The sequence below is a fragment of the Idiotropiscis lumnitzeri genome, chromosome 17, assembly GCF_059441095.1.
Source record: "Idiotropiscis lumnitzeri isolate Australia: NSW breed Sydney's pygmy pipehorse chromosome 17, RoL_Ilum_1.0, whole genome shotgun sequence".
Classification (NCBI taxonomy): Eukaryota; Metazoa; Chordata; class Actinopteri; order Syngnathiformes; family Syngnathidae; genus Idiotropiscis; species Idiotropiscis lumnitzeri.
The window spans coordinates 6,773,055-6,793,365 of record NC_142407.1 but is presented as its reverse complement, the minus strand read 5'-3'; the positions used below and the strand labels follow the sequence as shown (position 1 = coordinate 6,793,365).

The following is a 20,311-nucleotide window of genomic DNA, read 5'->3' as shown; positions in this document are numbered from 1 at the left end:
CTTTTGGCATTTAATGACACATCGATTTCCGCATACTTTATAGTGATGATGCCCCTCTTAAGTCAGTTTTTTTGAAAAATGTTTCTGACCCAATTTTTAGAAAAAATACAAGCGGCCCTTTTATTATTTTTTTTTAAATAATAGATTAATAACTAAAGACTCAATTAATGCAAAAAGTCTATTAGTAAATTCTCGTGGTCTGGATTCAAAACAGCCGTATGTGCCCCTTGGCCATCTTTTGCCAGCCTCTGTTCCAATGAATGTAAATTAACCTGAGTGATTGCATCTAATGTGAATTTGTTGTCTTCATGACTTTGTTAACTTTTGACTCTCCATATGTTTGTTATTCTTGAAAGTTGAGCCGTCTCTTCTTTTTTCCTAGCTGGCTTTCAGCTCTGGAGAGCACCCGTTGGCTGCAGCACCTGTCTGTAATGTTGAAGGCGGCCACTCTGGTGTGCTCCTCGCTCGAGAGAGAAGGTCGTCCTGTCCTTGTGCACTGTTCAGACGGATGGGACCGCACACCCCAGATTGTTGCCCTGGCCAAGATCCTGTTGGATCCCTACTACAGAACTCTAGAGGTGACAGTCTGCTCTGTGTACTTCTCTTGTTGACGCCTAAAATAATATGACATGGCAACCTTTATGAAATTTATAGCTCCTCCTTGGGTACTCACAATCTTATTATATGATATTATAAATTAATGTTTATTTATGTGAATCCAGTGATCATGTTAGTTATGTCTCACAGTAACTGAGAAGAATCAATATGCAACACTTCATTTCTAGAAATCTCAACCAGTGTTTACATTTTCTGACGAACATTCCTAGAAAATTTCAATGTTTCATCACTGGTGAGCTACTTACATGGTCCTTGGAGGGAGCTTCATGATTCCCGCGGGGACCACGTTGGTGACCCCTGATATAGATTGTGACATTTCCTCAAATTATAATGTCCTCTTGAGTAATGGCAACAATGTGATCCACAGGGTTTCCAGTTACTTGTAGAGACTGACTGGTTGGACTACGGTCACAAGTTTGGTGACCGCTGTGGCCATCAGGAGAACGCTGATGACGTTAGCGAGCAGTGTCCCGTCTTTCTGCAGTGGCTGGACTGTGTTCACCAGCTGCTCAAACAGTTCCCCTGCCTGTTTGAGTTCAACGAGGCCTTCTTGGTGGGTGTTCGTCACGAGCCATTTTGCCTTTCTTATGACGGTCCCTTGTCGTCAGTTATAGGACGGACTTGCTTTGCATTTTTAGAGAGGACTTGCATACTTTGTATCGCTGCACGATCATGCCATTGCATTCAGGTGTAATTCTTGATTGTATTTATTCTGTCCTTTTTGTGCAGGTCAAGTTGGTGCAACATACGTATTCATGTCTCTATGGTACCTTCTTGTGTAACAACGCTCGAGAGAGGGAGGCGAGGAACATTTATAAACGCACCTGCTCCGTTTGGTCCTTGCTTCGCACGGGAAACAAGAACTTTCAGAACTTCCTCTACATCCCCAGTCATGATATGGTCAGTTTTTAGGATTTTGTTTTTGGCATATTTTTCTTTGAACTGTATCCTAGAACCTTTCTGTAATTGCTATGGTTTCTCCCATTTTACTGAGGCACACTCACTTAAATAACAACCCAAAATACCAATTTTGTGCCGCCAATCCATTAGAGTGGTTTGAAATTCTAGCTTTTCAAACAAAAATGCTTTTATACCTGCATGAAATGAACAGACTTGCCTTGGACTAATTTCAGCACATGCTAAAGTTAAGTTAGCATTTCATTGCTTCTTTCACAGTGGTCAATTCTTAAGGTGATATGCTGCCCCCTATTGGTCTTATGTGGCATTTTGAAATCTGTGTCCTATTTCTCACTGCTGGACTGTAAGGTGCTGCAGCCTGTCTGCCACACACGCGCATTACAGCTGTGGACGGCAGTCTACCTCCCCACATCCTCCCCTTGCACTGCTGTGGACGACTCTATGGAGCTCTACTTGTCCCCGAGTGTCACAGGGGATGAACTTGCATCCCGTTCCCTTGACAGGTACATTTTGATGTCAATCTCATCTAGTAGATTCACTGTTATTTCCTCAACTTGCCTTCACACCGTTAATGTACTAAAGCACAGAAAGTATGGATTCTTCCTCGGACTCAAACCTACAAAACAGTTATTGCCACATTATCTGTAAATGAATGTTACATGTAACCCCTGATTACTAAAGGATAGTGTTATTTTGATATTTAATAAATTGGACCAGATTCTAGAAGGCTACAATAGTGATAATTGACAGGTGTGTGAATGAAATAGCTGGAGGCAGAAATGAGCAACAACAATAACTGTATTAACATGGAAAACAAAACAATTATTTACAAATTAACATATACATAGAATACATAGAATTATATCAAAACCCCCAAAAAATTAGAAATAATAATCCCAAAGTCCTACTGAGCTCAGTAATATTTTGTTTAAGTCAGTCAATGTTCTTTCCGGTAGTCTTGGGGAAAAAAAGTCTTGTTGTGGTGGTAATTAGGTTTGTTACCACGTGATGTTCACAAAGAAGGTAGAGAAGACTGTGGTTCCTTTATCGCAGATGTGGTTCTGGGCTCAGGCTCGCCATCTCCATCGAAGGAGAATCCATTCGGTCTCAGATCTTGGGTTAATGCCAAGGAAAAAAACCTAGCCTGCATAACAATAATGAAATTATTGTATGCAGCTAATAAGTCTATCATCACTTTCCAGTCTTATCAGTCGCTATAGCTCTATAGTTTTCAATTATCATAAATACTGCATCTAAATATCACATTTATAACAGATTTAATATACATGCATGTTTTCCAAATGGTCATTGTAACACATGAAATGAACTCATGAGATAACAATAAACATTTCTCAATATATGTCCAATTTCTCAATAACCATGTTTTATGGTTTACATATCAATCACTTCAATAAAGAAATAATTGTATAACAAACATAACTGAGTCAATTCAACATTTCACTTTTAACTCATATTACATCAAAATGAGCAGTTATACATTTGTTTGTCAACATAATCCTTGCTTTAGAAATACCTTAAAACAAGTATAATCAACTCTTTCACTGTAACCAAGCAGTACATTTCCACTCGCGATTAGCATTAGCTTAACGTTAGCTTAGTGTTAGCCTCACATAAACGTTTTTACGACGTAGTCCATAGCAAGTGCATGGCGACTCACCAAGACGACGTTCAAGTATGAACACGGTCGGATTGTCACAGACCCTCAGTTCTCACTGGTATCCACACTTGAGATAAAACATTTCCCAATTAACATTTTATTATTGGTCACATTTATATCAACTTCAATAAGTATTTCACTCACCGAACGGCACATTAGCATTAGATATCGTCACGCAACCTTTCAGTTGAGCATCCAAGCGGAAAAGAACGATAAAACAGCTAATCTCAACATAGCGTCTCGAGAAGGCGGGACAACTTGACTTTGACCAATCAGAAAGTCATAATCACATAAATGACACTCGCAACAGGAAATCAAGTAGACGAGAGATATAAACTTCCTCTTAACAAAATAAATGTTTTTTCAAAATAAAATGGTGTTTTCTCTACTGGGTTACATACAGAATTAAGCAGTGACTCAAATCTTGGAGAAAAAAAAACTCCTTTTGCATAGATAAGTCTGCTGGTTGGTTTTAAACGGCTTATAGAATTCAGAAAGTACAAAATGTTATAGTGATGTTACATGGACCACAGAAGAACACAGTTACAGTCAAGGGTTTTTTTTTTTCACCTGCGTTAGTTTGGCCTTTTTTTGTTCCGACAATAGCAGCAGCATATTCATGACATTCCAATGCGGAATATCAAAGACTTAAATTAAGTCAAGGTACTTGTGTAATGAGTAAAGTATTATTACTTCTCTCTTATTATTCTAGACTTCCCAAGACCCGCTCCATGGACAACCTTCTGTCGGCGTTTGAGAATGGGATGCCCCTAACACGGACATCCAGTGATCCCAATCTTAATAAGCACTGCCAGGAGGATCGCCCTGCCTTGGAGGTCACACTCGCCCGTGATAGCGCATCTCTAGACTGCTCTGACGAGATCGCACCAGATGATGGCGATGAGAAAGTCCCCCAGCTGAGTCCTACCAAGCCGTCAGATGGCTTGGGTGCGGAATGTGGCGTGGGCGTACCAGAGGAGCCGTGTCTCACCACTCAGCCTCTGCCTTCCCTACCACTGCCTACTGTCCACCTAACTTCTGACATCATCCAGGCTCGCACTCCACTCCTTGCTCCTGTCGTACAGCAAGCTTCAACACCCACAACTATCCCCTCTCTTCCAACACCTCCGCTGGAGACCGAGAGCTCCTGTACGACTGCTGAGAACACCACACCACCCACTCCTAAATCAGAGCCGTGCTTACCGCTGAGCCACGACGTTGCACCACCCACAGCCACCCGACTGAGCTCCATGCATGACAGCCAGGAAAGTTGCCTCCTGGAGTCTGCTGACCTCATGGCTCTTCAACTTCAAAAGCCACTGATTCCTATGGAGGACTCCACTGAGACTCTTACCGATCAAGCAGAACTCTCCCAAGCCCTGCCTCATGAGCAGAGCAATGGTCCTACTCTGAATCATTTCACCCATGAGGAGCAGCAGGAGGCGCAGGTGCAAGTTGAGCCACTCAAAGAGGAGGTGACAGATTTCGTCAATGTAAGAGATCAAATTTTAGTCGCTGCAGCGTCACCAATGGACTGCATCCAGGGCGCCGCTCGCCATCTCATCTCCCAGAGTCCGCTGTCAGACATGTCTCTCATGGGACCCCATTGGGAGAGCGTTCAGGGCCTGATGCAGTCCGCTTGCGGCAGTGCCAGTCACTGTGCCAGCCGCTCTCTGCAGGCTAACGCCTACCAGAGCCACCGACTTGCCTATAAGCTTCTGCGCTCGCAAGGTTTCGCCCTCGCCAGCAGTTCCCAGTGCTGCCGCAAGGAGGCTCTTTGTTGTCCCAGCAGCCCATTGCAACCGGGATGGCCGTCTGCAGCAAAGAGTGGAGCAGGCTTCACCAGCCTGAATGCACCCGTGCTCAACAACTGCTCACTGGCGGGCCACCAGCTCCCAGCCATATCATTCCCTTCGCCCTCGGTCTGCGGCTCCCCTGTCCCGGCCCAAACGCCGGCATACCTGGACGACGACGGGCTGCCGGTGCCCATGGACGCCGTGCAGCAAAGACTGCGTCAGATTGAGGCGGGCTACAAACAGGAAGTGGAGGTATTGCGACAGCAGGTGCGACAGCTGCGGATGAGACTGGAGAGCAAACAATACAGCACCCCTCCCTCAGAGCCTGACATCGACTACGAGGATGATATCGTTAGTTTTATTTTGTTCTCCTCTTGGCATTTCGCCCAGACATGCACATTTGTTAACATTTCAAATTTCTTTCCTCACCTCCTCCGTGTATTACTCTGCTTTCAGACATGTTTACGGGAGTCGGACAACAGTCCCGAGGAGGATTCTCTGTCCACCCAGAGTGAAGACCGGCTGTCTGAGGGCAGCTGGGATCGAGTGGATAGCAAGGACACGGAGGTCAGCATCCATTTTTGTCCCCACTTTCATATCCTCACCCTCCCTTCTCGCTGTAATGGCTTTAAGCTCCTCTAATCATCTAAATGTATGCGTGTATAGGTCACGAGGTGGGTGCCTGACCACATGGCCTCTCATTGTTTCAACTGTGACTGTGAGTTCTGGATAGCCAAGAGACGTCACCACTGCAGGTGGGACTTCACTATTTTTCCTTTCACACAAGCACACAAAAATGATCTCTTATCAACAAAAAAAAAAGTGCTTAACTAATCTCTATATGTTCTCAGATAAAATCAGTGGTGTGGTTTCCTTTTTTGTTTCAATTGTTTTCTTTCAGTACAGGAAAAATGACCCTGCCTAATCATATGACCCTATAAAACCTATGTCATTCATACATTGAACCGCAATGTGTTTGTGGTGTGCCATTGGCATGATCACGTATGCACAGATATTTTTTTTAACATGTACTCTCATTGGGCAGAAAAAAAAATCATTTTTTTGTGCTATAAACTAAGTCAGTCCCCACTCTCATTCGTCCTTTTTTTTTTTTTTTTAAATGTGTTTTTTTTATTTTTTAAAACAGCACCTTGGGCGTGAAAGAACTTTGAAGTGAATTGATGTTCATTAAGACAGATTGGGCTTTTCCAAAGAAAACAAAACTCCACTGCGGTTACAGAAATAACTTGAGTCTGAAAAATAAAGTAGCAATAAATTAAACTAAACCATGACAAGCCAATTCAACAAAATTATTTTAAAAACAAACTCATGAGACAAGGTTGGACAAAACCTTTAACTTAATACGTAAACAGTACTTTGATGCACAACCTTTTGAGCCAATCGCTGCAATCAAATGCGTCACGTCCACAACAAACTAAGCAGTACAAAAACCTGACTGTTTCTTTTGTTAAGATGTTGTCTCATACATTTTAAAATATGGACGGTGTTTAAAAATGTTGCATGTGTAGAGTACACATACTTTACATGCTAAATAACTGGCAACAAGATGTTTGGACCAACTACCGTAGAAGCTTTGAAACTTACAGGAATTATTCTCTTGACATACTTGTTAGCTGGAACTCCGGAAAATAAAAAGGAAGGTACCTCGGTTTTCTCCAAAAGACGAAGCCATCAGTCACATTGGGTGAATGCAGTCGTTAAGGGTCTATTTACAGTAAGCCGGGTGGCGGGTGGGTATAGTAGCTTGTGCCAAATATTAAACATCCTTTGATTGCAGTTCTTTCCTGATGCGTACAGTACACACATGGAGAGAATTGTAGGTACCCCACTGTTAAGGAAAGGAAAAGCCCACACACTAACGACTTGAATCTGACATAAATAACGAAGAATACAAATTTAATTATGAAAAAAAATAACCAATGACAATCAGTCAACAAAATTATCAAACCAAAAAAAAAAGACTCATGACACAGGCCTGTATAAAAAAATTATTCTGTCCATAACCTAATACATAGGTTTTTTTTTTTTTGTTCCCTCGTGTGAGTTCTCATACATTTTTAAAATATGGTAAAGACATCTCCAAACAATCTGTGTGTATGACTCTTTACATGCCAAATAACTGGCAACAAGATTTTGGGCCAACTACTGTAGAGGCCTTTAAAGTTGAAGGAAATTATTTTATTCATGACCTTATTACGTGGAACTCCGGGAAGTAGTGACATACTTATTGAGCCGAGGAAGGGTTACTTTGGCTTGGAAAAAGGAAAGCGCCTCCGTTTTCTCTAAAAGAGAAAGCCGGCCTTTGTCACGTTGGGGGATTGTTACGGTAAAAGAAGTAGCGGGCGTGTATAGCAACTTGTGCCAGATATTGAACATCCTTCGCATTGCAAATATTTCCCGCTAAATACACGCGTGGACTAAATTGTTGTTACCTCCCTGTTAATGAAAAAAAAACCCTCCATTGGTCACAGGAACAACTTCAAATCTGATAAAAGTAATGATGAATACAAATATGCTGAAAATTAACCAATGAAAATCGGATATTGTTTGTGAATTGTGGTATATGTAAAAAAAAAAAAAAGTGTTTGGAAATTGTGGTTTATGTAAAAAAAAAAAAATGAAAAAATAAAAACAGGCCTATACAAAAGTGTTGATACCGTCACAATATTTTGTTTGCACAACCTTTTTGAGTCACTCACTGTAATCCGATATATATTTTTTTTGCATCTTTAAATGAGTGTTTTTGGATTACTCTTAATGAGCAAACTGCTCCATTTATCTCATGTTTGAAGGCTGCTGGCTTCAAATGGCATGTTTCATCTTCTTGCACATATATTCAATAGGATTTAGATCAGGGCTCATAGCTGGCCTCTCCCTCACTTCGGGGTAGGCCTTGGTTTTGCTTTTAGCCTTTCTGATTGTTTTTAGCATGCGTTTTGGGTTATCCCGCTGTGAGACTTGGACCAAAATATCTGACACTGGGCAGCACATTTCTCTCTCCATATGCACATTTTATTTACCGATTTCCAGAACTCGCAAAAACAAAAAAAATTAAATTTTACATGTGCAATGTGGATCTCCTTATAAATAAATTTTTAGAACATATTTTGTACATGATCATTGAACAGAAAGCAGTGTCCGTTTGTTCTGTCTCATCCACAGCTGTTTTTGTTCTCTCTCTGTAGGAACTGCGGCAATGTTTTCTGTAAAGACTGTTGTCATCTGAAGCTGCCCATCCCAGACCAGCAGCTGTACGACCCGGTACTGGTGTGCAACACCTGCCACGACCAACTCCTCGAGTCCCGAACCCGCGAGATCCGCAGCCAGCAGTTCAAAAAGGCCATCGCCACAGCCTCAAGTTGAGGGGAGCCTCTCCTGTCGGATCTTGTCCTTCTTTGGACTCACGGGGGTGTCATCACCCCCCCACAACCTGCTGTGGATCTTTGCTTCGATGGTGTTGGGGGAGGTGATGAGGAGATGCTGTCTGAAAACAGGGGCGCACTGTGGTAGTAGGAGAGGGCTGGGGGCGAGAACTGTCCCAGGATAAACTCCTGGACAGAAGATATTTTGGCTTGTAGCACGGCAGCACTCTCTAGTGGTACCCCTTTTTGAGCTCACCTTAAGTACCGAACCCCTGCACTGTCCATATAGATGCCGTCGTCACACTTGAGAGGGACAATCGGTCGCCGACTCCAAGCCTTTACCTGATTAACTGGAGGCTTTGAGCTCGGAAAGAAAACAATTGCTGCTATTGTATTTAAAAATCTAATTTTGTATTCTTATTTTGTGCACCTCTCTAAATGTTGTATATTGAAGGGAATCCTGAGACCAAACTTGAGCGAAAGGGAGACATCTGCTGTTGACTTTGCCATTGTATCTCTGAATGTAAAATGTTTAACGGGCAATTGGACCGACTGCAGGTGCGTGTATGCATCCGGTGGGTCCTATTTGTGTTTTACGAGTTGTGTAAGTGTTTGCACAGGCATTGCGGGCGAATCTTCAGTGACGCTCTTGCAGCTGCGTTTCGATTTCGGTGTTGGAAAAGCTCTGTGGGAGGCACACTAAAGCGACGCTGTGGTGCATGTTGTTGGTATGTGAGGCGGGGTGGGGTGTGTTTTGGGACATGGCATGTTTCTGTGATGTCCTTGTAGAAAGTCATTGAGGGTATTTCTGGGAAATGACTGAGAATTTTCCAACAGGGTCTGCCATACCTCTGACTGAACGGTCCCTAAAAGCCTCATTGTCCTCCTGTTTGGCACTTAGATGGAAAAAAAGACTGAACTAATGATTGACAGTTCTTGTTCTCAAGAGGGGAAGGCGGCCACAACCCACACATACAACCTACTTGTTTGTGTCTACTGGGTGTTCATTTGTGCCATATTCACCCCCCCCCCCCCATTTCCAATGTTTTTCTTTCCGTAGATGGCAGCAGGCTATACTATTTGACTCCTCCTATGTGTTCATGGTACAGATGTTTAGCTGCTAAAGTTTAACATATAGTTCTACTGATTTCACTGGATGATCATATGTCACTAAATTAGCTGACCTAATGATTTGGGCTTCTCTTCCGATGCCGTTAACATCTCTTTTAAAGGGAGCGCTTGAACTGTAACATATGTTGTGAAATCTGATCCATGGTGGTGGCAAATATGAGTCATTTAATTCATGAGTAACTGTTGTAAAGAATTGCACTGTAAAAGTAAATTCCCATTGGCGACGATAAAAGATTATATGATGGCTGTGTTTCCCAGCTTGTTTTTTTTTTTCTTTATACATAAAAAAAAGAGATGCAAAATGGTGTCAACAACAATCGGATTCAGCTGCACGTACCACAGAGACGCAAAGGTAAAGTCATAACATAAAATAACATCGACCTACGTGAATCAATTTGTGTGCTACGGTCTGGTGTATGTTGTGATGTGTACATTTTGCAATTCAAACACTCACTGGATATGCAATAGCTGCATCAAAAACTACATTATCTGCACAGGACTCCCTTTCATCAAGGTTTTTTTTTTTATTGTTGCTTATTACCTGTTGATGACATTTAAACCAGTCTCAATGTGAGGAATAGTGCAGTTTCATAACTACAATAATACACATTAAATGGATGCATCTCTGACAGTGTAAATCAAGATTACGTTATTTGGTTGTACGGGTGCTCTTGATGTGAATGGTGACTTTAAGTGTATCTCAAATTATAATAATGTGGAAAACATTCACTAGTTCGATAGATTCAGTATAAATGCACTGAATTAAATATTCCCTGCTTTTGGTTTAAAGTAGTTTTAATTAAGTTTCAGCAAAGAAAAACATAAAATACTGCTTAAAAAAAGATTAGTTGTAATATGTAAACTTAGGATCTGGCCTTCTGAAAAGTATTGTTTTTAATATACATCTAACGTCCATTCAACATTTTCAATTTACTGTACCAAAGAATTTAACAAACTTAACTTTTTTTTTTTTTTTTAGCTGCACCTGTGTGTACAAGCCCATTAACGACACCATATTGCAAGGGCGACATGAGGTTATGAATACATACTACAATGCTGCTTTAAGTGTTTCCTAGCCTCCATGCCATGGTACGGTTTAGTTGTATTTAGCTTAAATTCAGTAAATTTGCATTAACTCTTTGAGAACTGGTTGTCTTAAAGAATCTACGCACAATTTGTATTTAACTTGCGTGGTGTGCTTTTTAACTAATTTTGGCAAATCCCCTGTATATATGAGCCTTTTTAATGTTCAGACTTCATAATGGCGTCGTGGATTACAATAATATTTTTGGTGGTACCTGTGGGCTAGTTTATGCAACTCCGTAAGCTATTGCCATAGTTATTGTGTTCCTCGTGTCTTAAAAAAATGCATAACTGCCTACTACTACACTCGCATGCCTCAATCGCGCCGTTTTGTCCTCGAGGTGGGTTTCCTTTTTTTTGTCCACCAGATGGCGCCCTTTACCACAGTAGTTCGATAAACTGCCGCCACCTGTGCATTGGAACCAGGCCAGCGCACCTTCACGAACTCAAGACGTCATTGCACGATAACCCCTTTCCGATCCTCCCTTGAGTTCCTGAGTGAGTAAACCTCTTTATCAGAAGCCATATCCATGCGGTCCAAAAAGGTGCAGTCTTCCTTTACCGTAAAGAACATACAAAAGAGGGGCTCCCTGTGATGCAATATACTGTATTGTAATATCTTCCCCACACCGAAGCCTTCATACGACGTCGCCACCCGCCCACACAAAGACCCTCACACATACTATAATAAGGCTGTCACGCATATTTTTCAATAAATCGTACACTCTTAATAAGAACTTCTTCAACATACTCACTAAACTTGATCAATAATTCAAGTTGGGGGTATTCTAGATTGCTGTAATTGACGTAGATTAATTATCCTGGGTTTGATATGAAAACAAATGTGACATTAGCTCGATGTGTTATTAACTCATCACTTCACTTATCAGCTCCTTGACAGCATCATTTGACTCGACACACCAAGATGCACATTGATGGCAATGAGGATGCCCGTCGAAGGGGGCGGTCCCATCCTCTTCCTTTCCTGCGTGGCATGCTGATGGGAAAGTATAAGACCCCCCTGCAACAATGCGACCACGAACGAGTCATTGCGTTGCCTTCACCTCCGCCAACATGCAGCATCTCACCTTGGTGGCCGTCCTCCTGGCATCCTCCTGGAGCCTCTGCGCTGGAGCTGGTGGTGAGTAAAGCTGCATACTCCAGTCAGTCAGTCAGTCATTCATTCATGGAAATGATGGTTTTTATTTGAGCTTGCTTAATAATTTGTCAGCGTGCATAAGTTGCACATATACAAAAAATGGCATTTGTCCATTTCCGTTGGTTCAGGTGCCTGGTTGTTTTTCATTCATAAAATATAACCCTTTTAATAGCCTCCTTATGTTTCCTCAGAGTTCCACTTTTTCTATATTTTCTTTGAAATACAAATGCAATTTACAGCGTCATTAATGCTCAGTGCTGGAAAATATAAATCAACTGATCAATCACATTGTGTGAAATCGATAAAATATATATGTATTTTTTTCAAACCAGAATATTGCATAATGTTGATTTTTCCCTAAAAATAAAAAGCCAGTCAATCAACATAGGAAGAGACCACGTGAGTGAATGTGTTTCCTCCTACATTATAGCGATCCGATCATGTGCGCACCTGTTCCGTCCATCTACTGTGCATGCGTGACGCCCGCTGCCATGCTGCGTGTGTCATCATGTCCCTTTCCTTATGCCGTATGCTGGACTGACTCTGTCCAGACACCCAATGATGAGGAATTGCTGAGATTTTCTCCACACTCTCTCTCTCGCGCGCGGTCTCTCTCTCCCTCCTGTGTGGTGCACCTGCGCATTATCCAATGACGTTTGCGTCCTTTCTGCGGCATGCAAAACCTTCTCACGGGGGGTGGGGGGTGCATCCACCGAAGTAGATTTAATTTGGTACTCCAGCTCGAACGTTAAAAGCGATGTGATATTTGTTCGCATTTAATAGTTATACTAAATTGATTAGAAATCCACCCGAAATGCGCTCTCCTATTTACATTTTGGAATATTGCGCATATAGTTGTCGTAACGTTTTGGCTGCTTGTATCAGATATAACATTAGTTTACCGTTGCGGTGTTTAGCGAGCGCGCCTCGTACGTGCTCTCGTTACTCATTTGGATAGCTTGTGTGTTTAATATTAGCGTAATGCGACCTAGACAATTACCATCTTGACATGCGTCAACTAAGTTTCCCTCCACTATTTTAATAAGATTTTTTTTGTTGTGAAACTATTAAATATTTACATTAGAGTGCGCAATGACGAATTAGCGCTTAGAAAACCAACCGTGAACGATGAAAAGTTGGTGGGGGAGGCGTCGTATGTTTTGTTTATTCCGCGTAAATAAAATCAGTCAAAAGCGCCAATGCAGTATTTAGCTTAGATGCCACGCAAGAAAATGTGCAGTTCATGCGGTGGATGCGACAATTCAAAGTCCATGTCTGAAGTCTCCCTCCGAGCCGTGAGACCGCATTAGACCGGAAGTGTTTTGTTGATGTTTTTTTCCCGGATTAGCGATGCTTTAATTAAAAAGAAAAATAGGGCTTTTTTTCCTGCCGTGTGCCTTTTGACATTTTTCCCCTCAAAGTTTGCTCGCAGATATTAATATTGCTCGTGTAATATTGGTGGCCAGCAGATTCGTTAGCGTCTTCTCATTGGCCGATACTTGTGCGGACAAGGATTTGATTGGCTGGACTCAAACTGTTTTCAGTCATTGTTTGTAGAGCACGCTTAATTCTGAGCAGCCCGGCTGTAGTACAATATACATAATCAACGCATTGACAAAAATAAAGTTGGTTCATAATGTTAAAAATGTCACATTTAATGTGATTGTAGTCCACAGTATTGTTGAACTACACTGACTTATTCAGAGCCATAAATATTCTTGCTCCCAATGAAGTGGATAAGGAACTATACATACAGATCAGGGATAGGCAACTTGTGTGCCGCAAGCTGCCAGCAACTGCACTCTGAATTGAACAATACTTAAAAAAAAACAAACAAACAAAAAAAAAACGGGGTTATTTATTTAATTTTTACAAACCCCAAGAATTCTTTAAAAAAATGCTGATAAACATTCAATTGAATTTCCTCGCCACAAATTTGGGATATCGGGGGGGAGGGAATCCCATAAATCTGCGAAAAATCCAAAACATGAAAATCTATTGGGTGGGGGGGAAATACTAATATGCAAATACACAGGCGCTGAACTTTGACAGGGACTCACTGTAGTTTTAAGTTGTAATAATACCAATCACCATTAGATGGCAAACATGGCTTTGTACTGCTTACATGGGTCAGTAGGCCGAATGTTTTTTTTTTTTTTGGCAGGTTCGGAATGATATAGGACAGACATAGCACTTCAATGTGAAAAATTTGAGTGCGTTTATTTTTGAAAACATTTTTTTTTAAATACAAAAGTTGTTCAGACCTTTTGTTCAACAATTTTATGCCATTCTTGAATGGTAAATTTAATGCAGGAGAGAACTTTGCGCTAGGAAAAAAAAGTGGTCATTTTGTTATTTTTCTCGCCCTTTGTTGTTGGGTTGGGATAGTGCATCTTTTATAAATGCAGTGAAAATGTATTGTAAAAAAGGAACCACATTAAAATCCTGTATTTTACACATACATTTGCCCATATTTAAAAGTGAAATTTTATCATACATCTGGTGAGGAGTGTATGATCCTCTGTGGCCCTCCAGTAAATTTGATGGAAAAAGTTGCCCAATACCTAACATATTTAGACTATACACACAATATTTTCTTGAATTGAATCTTACTGCAAAGCATGTTGACCTTGAATGTACAGCTCAACGTGTGCTTTCAGGGGCAATTTTCATAAATTTTTTTTTTTATTTAAAAAAGATATATCATAATAATAATAGATACATTTTTTAAATCTGAGATGCAAATAAACTTTTTTGTCAGAATCTGCCTTTGTTTTGTTTTACACTAGCATACAAAGTTTTTATAATCACAATGAAGTATGTCATATTAACTAAATGATAAAATCTATATTTCACAAGATTTTATAGGTCAAACTTTAAAACAAAAAATGGAAATATCTCAATTTTTTTTAATTAGTTAAAAATACATTTTTAGAAAACATAAAGCCTTCTAGGATCAACATTTGCTGTTGACCAATTCCAAATAAAATAAACCGCATTGTAAAATCACAATCAAATATAAAACAATACAATTCCATTTGTAATAAACACTTGCTGTCACTGCCATCTTAGTACAATAAACAAGTTCCAATCATTGCGAGTGGATAAGATCACACCAGGAACTAGATAGGTTTGACATGAATCACAATGCCTGCCACAGCAGAAGTGCTGGTAGGAGTTTGTTTTTTAGCAACCGTTATTGTGCCTGAGCGACGAGGAAAAGGTTGACATGGCAATGACTTCCTTTTCCAATGCTGGGAGAAGCCTTCATACAATTCTAATAACAGAGCTGGAGTCCCTTCCGCATTTTTTTTTCAATGGCATGAGTGTTTTTCATAAATATTTGATTGGTCAGATAGCGGCAGATATTTGTCTCGGAGTATATGGGAAGGGAACGTGCGCTCCGATTGTGAAATATTAATAAACTTCACCAACAAACCATGTGAGAACGTGTCGCCACTCATGTAAGAGATTCTATCTGTGTTTATTCTGATAGGAAGGAAAGATATTTGAGAATATAATAACAGATCCGGTGTGTTGGGCATTTGTACGGCTAGTTATAAGAGCTGAGTTAAATATAGAGGAGCACTTGACAGTTTAAGTGTATTAAAATAAATAAATATGCACTAAATGCTTTCTCTTTCAGACTGGTGTTATCAGTCCCAGTTCACCTGTGAACATCAATGCAACGGTAAGCTTGATTTCAACACATTTTGAGAAGACTCCAAACGGAGAGCTTTGAACCGTCTTCGTCTTTTAGGTCCAGACAAGTGGAACCACGCAAACGGTGCCTGTGCTGGGAAATCTCAATCGCCCATCAACGTTGTCACCAGAAAGACCTTGAAAGACGAACGTCTGACACCGTTTGAGTTCACCAACTACCAGCAGATATTTCGCGGCGCCATCAAGAATAACGGCCACTCTGGTGGGCGCCAATAAATGGGTGGGGAGGGATACTCAAGAAGTTCGTATTGTGGTGCTGAGTCGTTTGTTTTCTCCAGTTCAAGTTGGAGTTCCTCACCTAAGCACCATCTCGGGTGGAGGACTGCCGAGCACCTACAAGGCCGTCCAGTTCCACCTGCATTGGGGCAACAATGGCGGGCCTGGCTCTGAACACACCATCGATGGGGAGCAGTACCCCATGGAGGTACGTCATAACTCCTACACAGTGCAAAAAAAAAATTAAACCCCAAGGCTCTAATTGTGCTGGACATTTATGTCCTTTTCTCCCCCTTTTTTTTTTAACACTCTAAAGTGATTAAAGGTAACATCAGCAATGAAAATGATTTTGTTCAAACAAGCCAACGTACTTACCAAATGATTCTGAAGCTCTTACCTTAAGCGCAATTAGTTGAAGATTAGTTAAATTATTTGATCTAATTAAGGGACAAATTCATAACGCTGCAGCCATCTCATTCGATAGCCAATTTTACCGATTATTTTTTATTTATTTTTTAATTTACTTTTTTTTGTATATATATTTTTTATTAATATTTATGTATGAATTTTTTTATTATCTGATATTGAAAGGTGTTTGACAGGTAAATCTCGTCACCCAAGCTACATTCCTTAGATTGTTGTAGCTATTGTTGCAGTGCAACTTTTTATCCACCTAATGTCGAAATGTCTGCAGACGGATAAAGCTCTGATAGTTTTGTCAGTCGGTTTACAAAACATACAAAAGGCCAAAGTGGATAAAGTGGTCACATTCTAACTCTTGTCGTGCAGCTGCACATCGTGCACATGAAGCATCGCTACACCGATTTGATGACCGCACTGGCAGATCCGGAAGGAGTCGCAGTCCTGGGCTTTTTCTATGAAGTAACTACTATTTTGAATCACACATTTTCAAAATGTCCAAGTGCAAATTCAGCTAAGATGAAATCTGCCGCTTCTCGTTATCAAGGTGTCCAACAGCGCAAACCGAAAGTATGATTCCATTATCAGTGCTCTGCGAAGTATCAAAACCACAAGTAGGTGCTGACGTCCAATTAAAACAATTTAAGCGTGAAAACATTGCCACAGTCGTGATGTTGTCTCTTTTTTTTTTTTAATTTTCAGACGCCAATACATCTCTGCCACCTACCTCTTTGGCGCAGCTCATTCCACCTGAGCACAACCTGACTTCCTTTTATCGCTACAAGGGATCTCTGACCACACCAGGGTGCACCGAGGCTGTCGTTTGGACCTTGTTTGAGAACCCCATTCCTCTGAGCTTTGAACAGGTGAGGATAATTCAAAATAATTCATAAGGGGAGCATAAATGAGTTGTTTTGACTATGCAGTGATGGGGCGTAGGGCAGATTCGTGTGGGTCTTAAATATCACGGATAAAACAAAACAGTCCTCAGAGAGTCATGATTTGATGACATGCTTTCATGTCTGCTTGAATTCTTGGTTCTATCTCGTGAGGTTACACTGAATATTGTTTGAAGTCATATTCACAACAATTAATGTAAATGATTTATTTCATATCTTGTGCACGCAACTCTAAAATTTGTGCTTCATTTAAAAAAAAAAACATGTACAGTATTCACAAATACACGTAGAAACTGTTTATCTGTGCACTATGTGTATGAATAATTGAATCTCATGTAATTTAATTGTATATATTGTAAGATATGATGAATGTCATGATATAATATGGAGCGTCACGATGCATGGATTTCATTGAGCAGCAACAACTGTGTAAATATTAGTGGCCCAAGCACAGACCTCTGCGGAACCCCGTGATTAACATCTGCTTATTCTTGTTGATAATTTCAACTCAAGTAATCCGATGTTTGCCAAAAGCACATTCTGACCAAAAAAAAAAACAATCTTTATTTGCTCTCTTCATCTTCTGCAGCTCTCTCTACAAATACTGACACTTTTGATGTGATTTCTCTCCTTCAGCTGCGGGCTTTTTCCGAGCTCAAGTTCCACGACGGTAAACCAATGGTGGGAACCTTCAGGCCAGTGCAGCCACTGAATGGCCGCCAGGTATTCCGATCTAAAGGCGCGCTGGTCTCAGTCAGCTCCACCCTGCTCGTGGCCGCCCTGGCTACGGCCTTGGGACTGCCCCAGCTCGATTAAGGGCAAAAGACCTCTGCTGCACTGCGACACTCCTGAACATTAAACATCATTCTTGGTTTTGTGACACCATCACAGCATGGTCTCCAAAATGGTCACACATGTCGTAGTGCATGCATGACTCACCTGGGAGCCCCCACCCCCTTATGACACACATGACAAAGGTGTCAAAAGGACACCTTAGACGTGTATAAGGGTTGATAAGCATGCATGCATGCTTGCATAGTGAAGCAATCGGTCATACATCCACCTTATGAATGTGCCATGAAGTAATCAGTGACCAGTGCAGTCAGAACCCTCCCCTGATTTTTCACAGCATCATCAAAACCACACACACACTCACACACTCAATCACATCCTTATGCACTTTCGAGTTCGGCCACCTTGAACAATGTCAAGCAAATTTAGTCTCTGCTAATATCAGCGTGAGTGGCTCCAGTCTCGTGAACGGTGCACGTGATGCCTCGTTCTCTCTCAATGGCACATGAGAACTGCACAGGGCTATTAATAGCACAACTGAGTCATTAAAAACCAGCTCCATTTCTAAGCCAGCGGTCAAACAAGTCAGTATCTTGCCATCTATTCTTTTTTTTTTTTTTTTCCCTTCATCTCAAAGTCCAGGCAGGTAGAACGATGGGCAGGTGTTGCCCATCCACACTGTCTACGTAATTTTTAGTCCATGCTGCGTAAACTAGTACTGTGACACCTGAAGAAAGATGTTATGATAAGATGATGGCGGGCCTGTCGCACGATGAGCAACGGCTGGAATAAAAGGGGCCACTCATGTAAAAAGCGGCATATCAAATTCATCATATTTATGCACCGCCCACAACTGAAAGTTGCACGGATCAGCACGTCTTCATGATTGCTGTTTGAGGATGCACAATCTAAATTCGCACGCACACTCCTCCAGCGTCCCTCCTCTCATTTTTGACTGCGACTGGGTCTGATGCACTGAATGCTACTGACTGTGAATTACTTAAGGACTCGCCTCTGATCATCCAATGGGGCCACTTATGTATTCTGATGGGAGATGCGTTCCATCTTCCAGACACGTTTGTTGTGATGACCAAGGATGCTGTATATTTCTTTTTTTCCATAGTTTCGTGATGCATTAACTTATATTTCTAAGCAGTCCTAATGCACATGATTCACATGTATTTTATGCACTGAATGTGTCTATTGATATGAAATGCACAGATATTGGTATTATTTATGTATTGCAAACAGTCATATGTATCGAGTTGTATGCGTTTGAGGATGTCAACTTGTGAACCGTGTCATAGGTGATCTAAAGAATGTGTTACTGTTGAACAATAAACAACATATGCCTTTTTAATGAACAGCCTCTGGCGGTTTTGACGTTCCTGACAACTATGGTGCATACTCTCATGACTCATTTGTCCCATTATTAAGCAATAATAGAACCAGTTTACCAAATTTTACGGACTATAAGTCACACCTGTATATAAGCTGCAGCAACTGTTTTTCAAAAAAAAAAAAAAAAAGACTTTTAAGCCGCACCAGGCTATAAGCCACCGTTCTCTATGTTGGAAAAAAAAAATGTTGTTTACTGCATGTATGGAACGATTTTGTACTGTGAATGCACATAAACAGATTCCTAAAACGATGCCTTTTAGCACAGCAACAACTTTGCTAATTAAAACAGAACAGACCCACGAGCAAAGAAATCCAGATTTAGTGTATTATCTGAACTATAGAGCGCCCCTACTGGTGAAAGAAAAATCCACAGAAAAGCTGCACCGCATATTAGCCGCATGGTTCAAAATCTAGGAAAAAAGTAGCGGCTTATAGTCCGGAAAATATGGTATTTCATGTTTTATAACTGTGCTGTACTACAGTTGTGAGCAATTGTTATACAAAGTAAATGTAGTTCTAAGCTCCTTTTTTGCTTAAACATTCAGTAAAAACAAGCCTAACTCCCATAACAGTCAACACATTTAATAAATAAATAAATTACACGTGCAAGTAAACAATTGTTTCTTTTTTTATTTGGCAATTCCGAATTGGACCTTTTTTTCTTCAGCACATATGGTTTGCATAATTATAATATATTTAGTAATGTAATTTAGTAATATTTATGAAGTAAGGGTTAGGTTCAGCGGAAGATTGATTTTTTTTCTGAAATGACAGAACTATAAATTACAACAGATGCCAACATTCGTATTACAAAAGCTTTTATGTCAAACATAAAATAAATAAATAAAATATCTCGTAAACCTAATGTGATAAAAAATAAGTAAAGACAGGCCCAGCCCTTAACTGTCACTTATTTTATTTTTAAATGTATTTATTTTTTTTTTTTTTACTGCGGGAGGCTTTCTACAACCCTCAAACAAAAAGCGTCAACTTCTCAAACGAATATGAAACAAATTTGAAGTTGCTGTCTTGTTATTCTAAATGCCACAACTCACCGGCTGTTATTTGGTGAGATTGTAAAGGCAAAAAGTGGA

The 20,311-nt window shown here is 40.6% G+C and overlaps 2 protein-coding genes and 1 long non-coding RNA gene across 7 annotated transcripts in view; 2 read left to right on the top strand and 1 right to left on the bottom strand.

Moving 5' to 3' along the window:
- mtmr4 (myotubularin related protein 4) overlaps positions 1 to 9,768 on the top strand; it is a 36,468-nt gene extending 26,700 nt beyond the window's left edge. For all 5 annotated transcript variants that reach the window (XM_088279492.1, XM_088279493.1, XM_088279494.1 and 2 more), the window contains 8 exons: positions 383 to 578; positions 986 to 1,171; positions 1,348 to 1,518; positions 1,885 to 2,039; positions 3,927 to 5,361; positions 5,467 to 5,577; positions 5,677 to 5,765; positions 8,217 to 9,768. In XM_088279492.1, the coding sequence (XP_088135618.1) occupies positions 383 to 578; positions 986 to 1,171; positions 1,348 to 1,518; positions 1,885 to 2,039; positions 3,927 to 5,361; positions 5,467 to 5,577; positions 5,677 to 5,765; positions 8,217 to 8,394 (2,521 nt within the window). In that variant the 3' untranslated portion in view covers positions 8,395 to 9,768. The remainder of the gene's footprint in view (positions 1 to 382; positions 579 to 985; positions 1,172 to 1,347; positions 1,519 to 1,884; positions 2,040 to 3,926; positions 5,362 to 5,466; positions 5,578 to 5,676; positions 5,766 to 8,216) is intronic.
- LOC148319885 (uncharacterized) lies at positions 2,417 to 3,407 on the bottom strand. Its single transcript, XR_015839588.1, has 3 exons — positions 3,359 to 3,407; positions 3,215 to 3,281; positions 2,417 to 2,680 (listed from the first exon to the last, which is right to left on the bottom strand). It is a non-coding gene; the product is annotated as an uncharacterized LOC148319885 (long non-coding RNA).
- Positions 9,769 to 11,602: 1,834 nt separating the features above from the next.
- Positions 11,603 to 19,176, top strand: ca4a (carbonic anhydrase 4a). Its single transcript, XM_088280394.1, has 8 exons — positions 11,603 to 11,748; positions 15,413 to 15,457; positions 15,527 to 15,691; positions 15,768 to 15,913; positions 16,495 to 16,587; positions 16,673 to 16,739; positions 16,828 to 16,991; positions 17,661 to 19,176. The coding sequence occupies exons 1-8, from the start codon at positions 11,637 to 11,639 to the stop codon at positions 17,838 to 17,840; spliced, it is 972 nt and encodes a 323-aa protein (XP_088136520.1). The 5' UTR covers positions 11,603 to 11,636; the 3' UTR covers positions 17,841 to 19,176.
- The last annotated feature ends 1,135 nt before the right edge of the window (positions 19,177 to 20,311 follow it).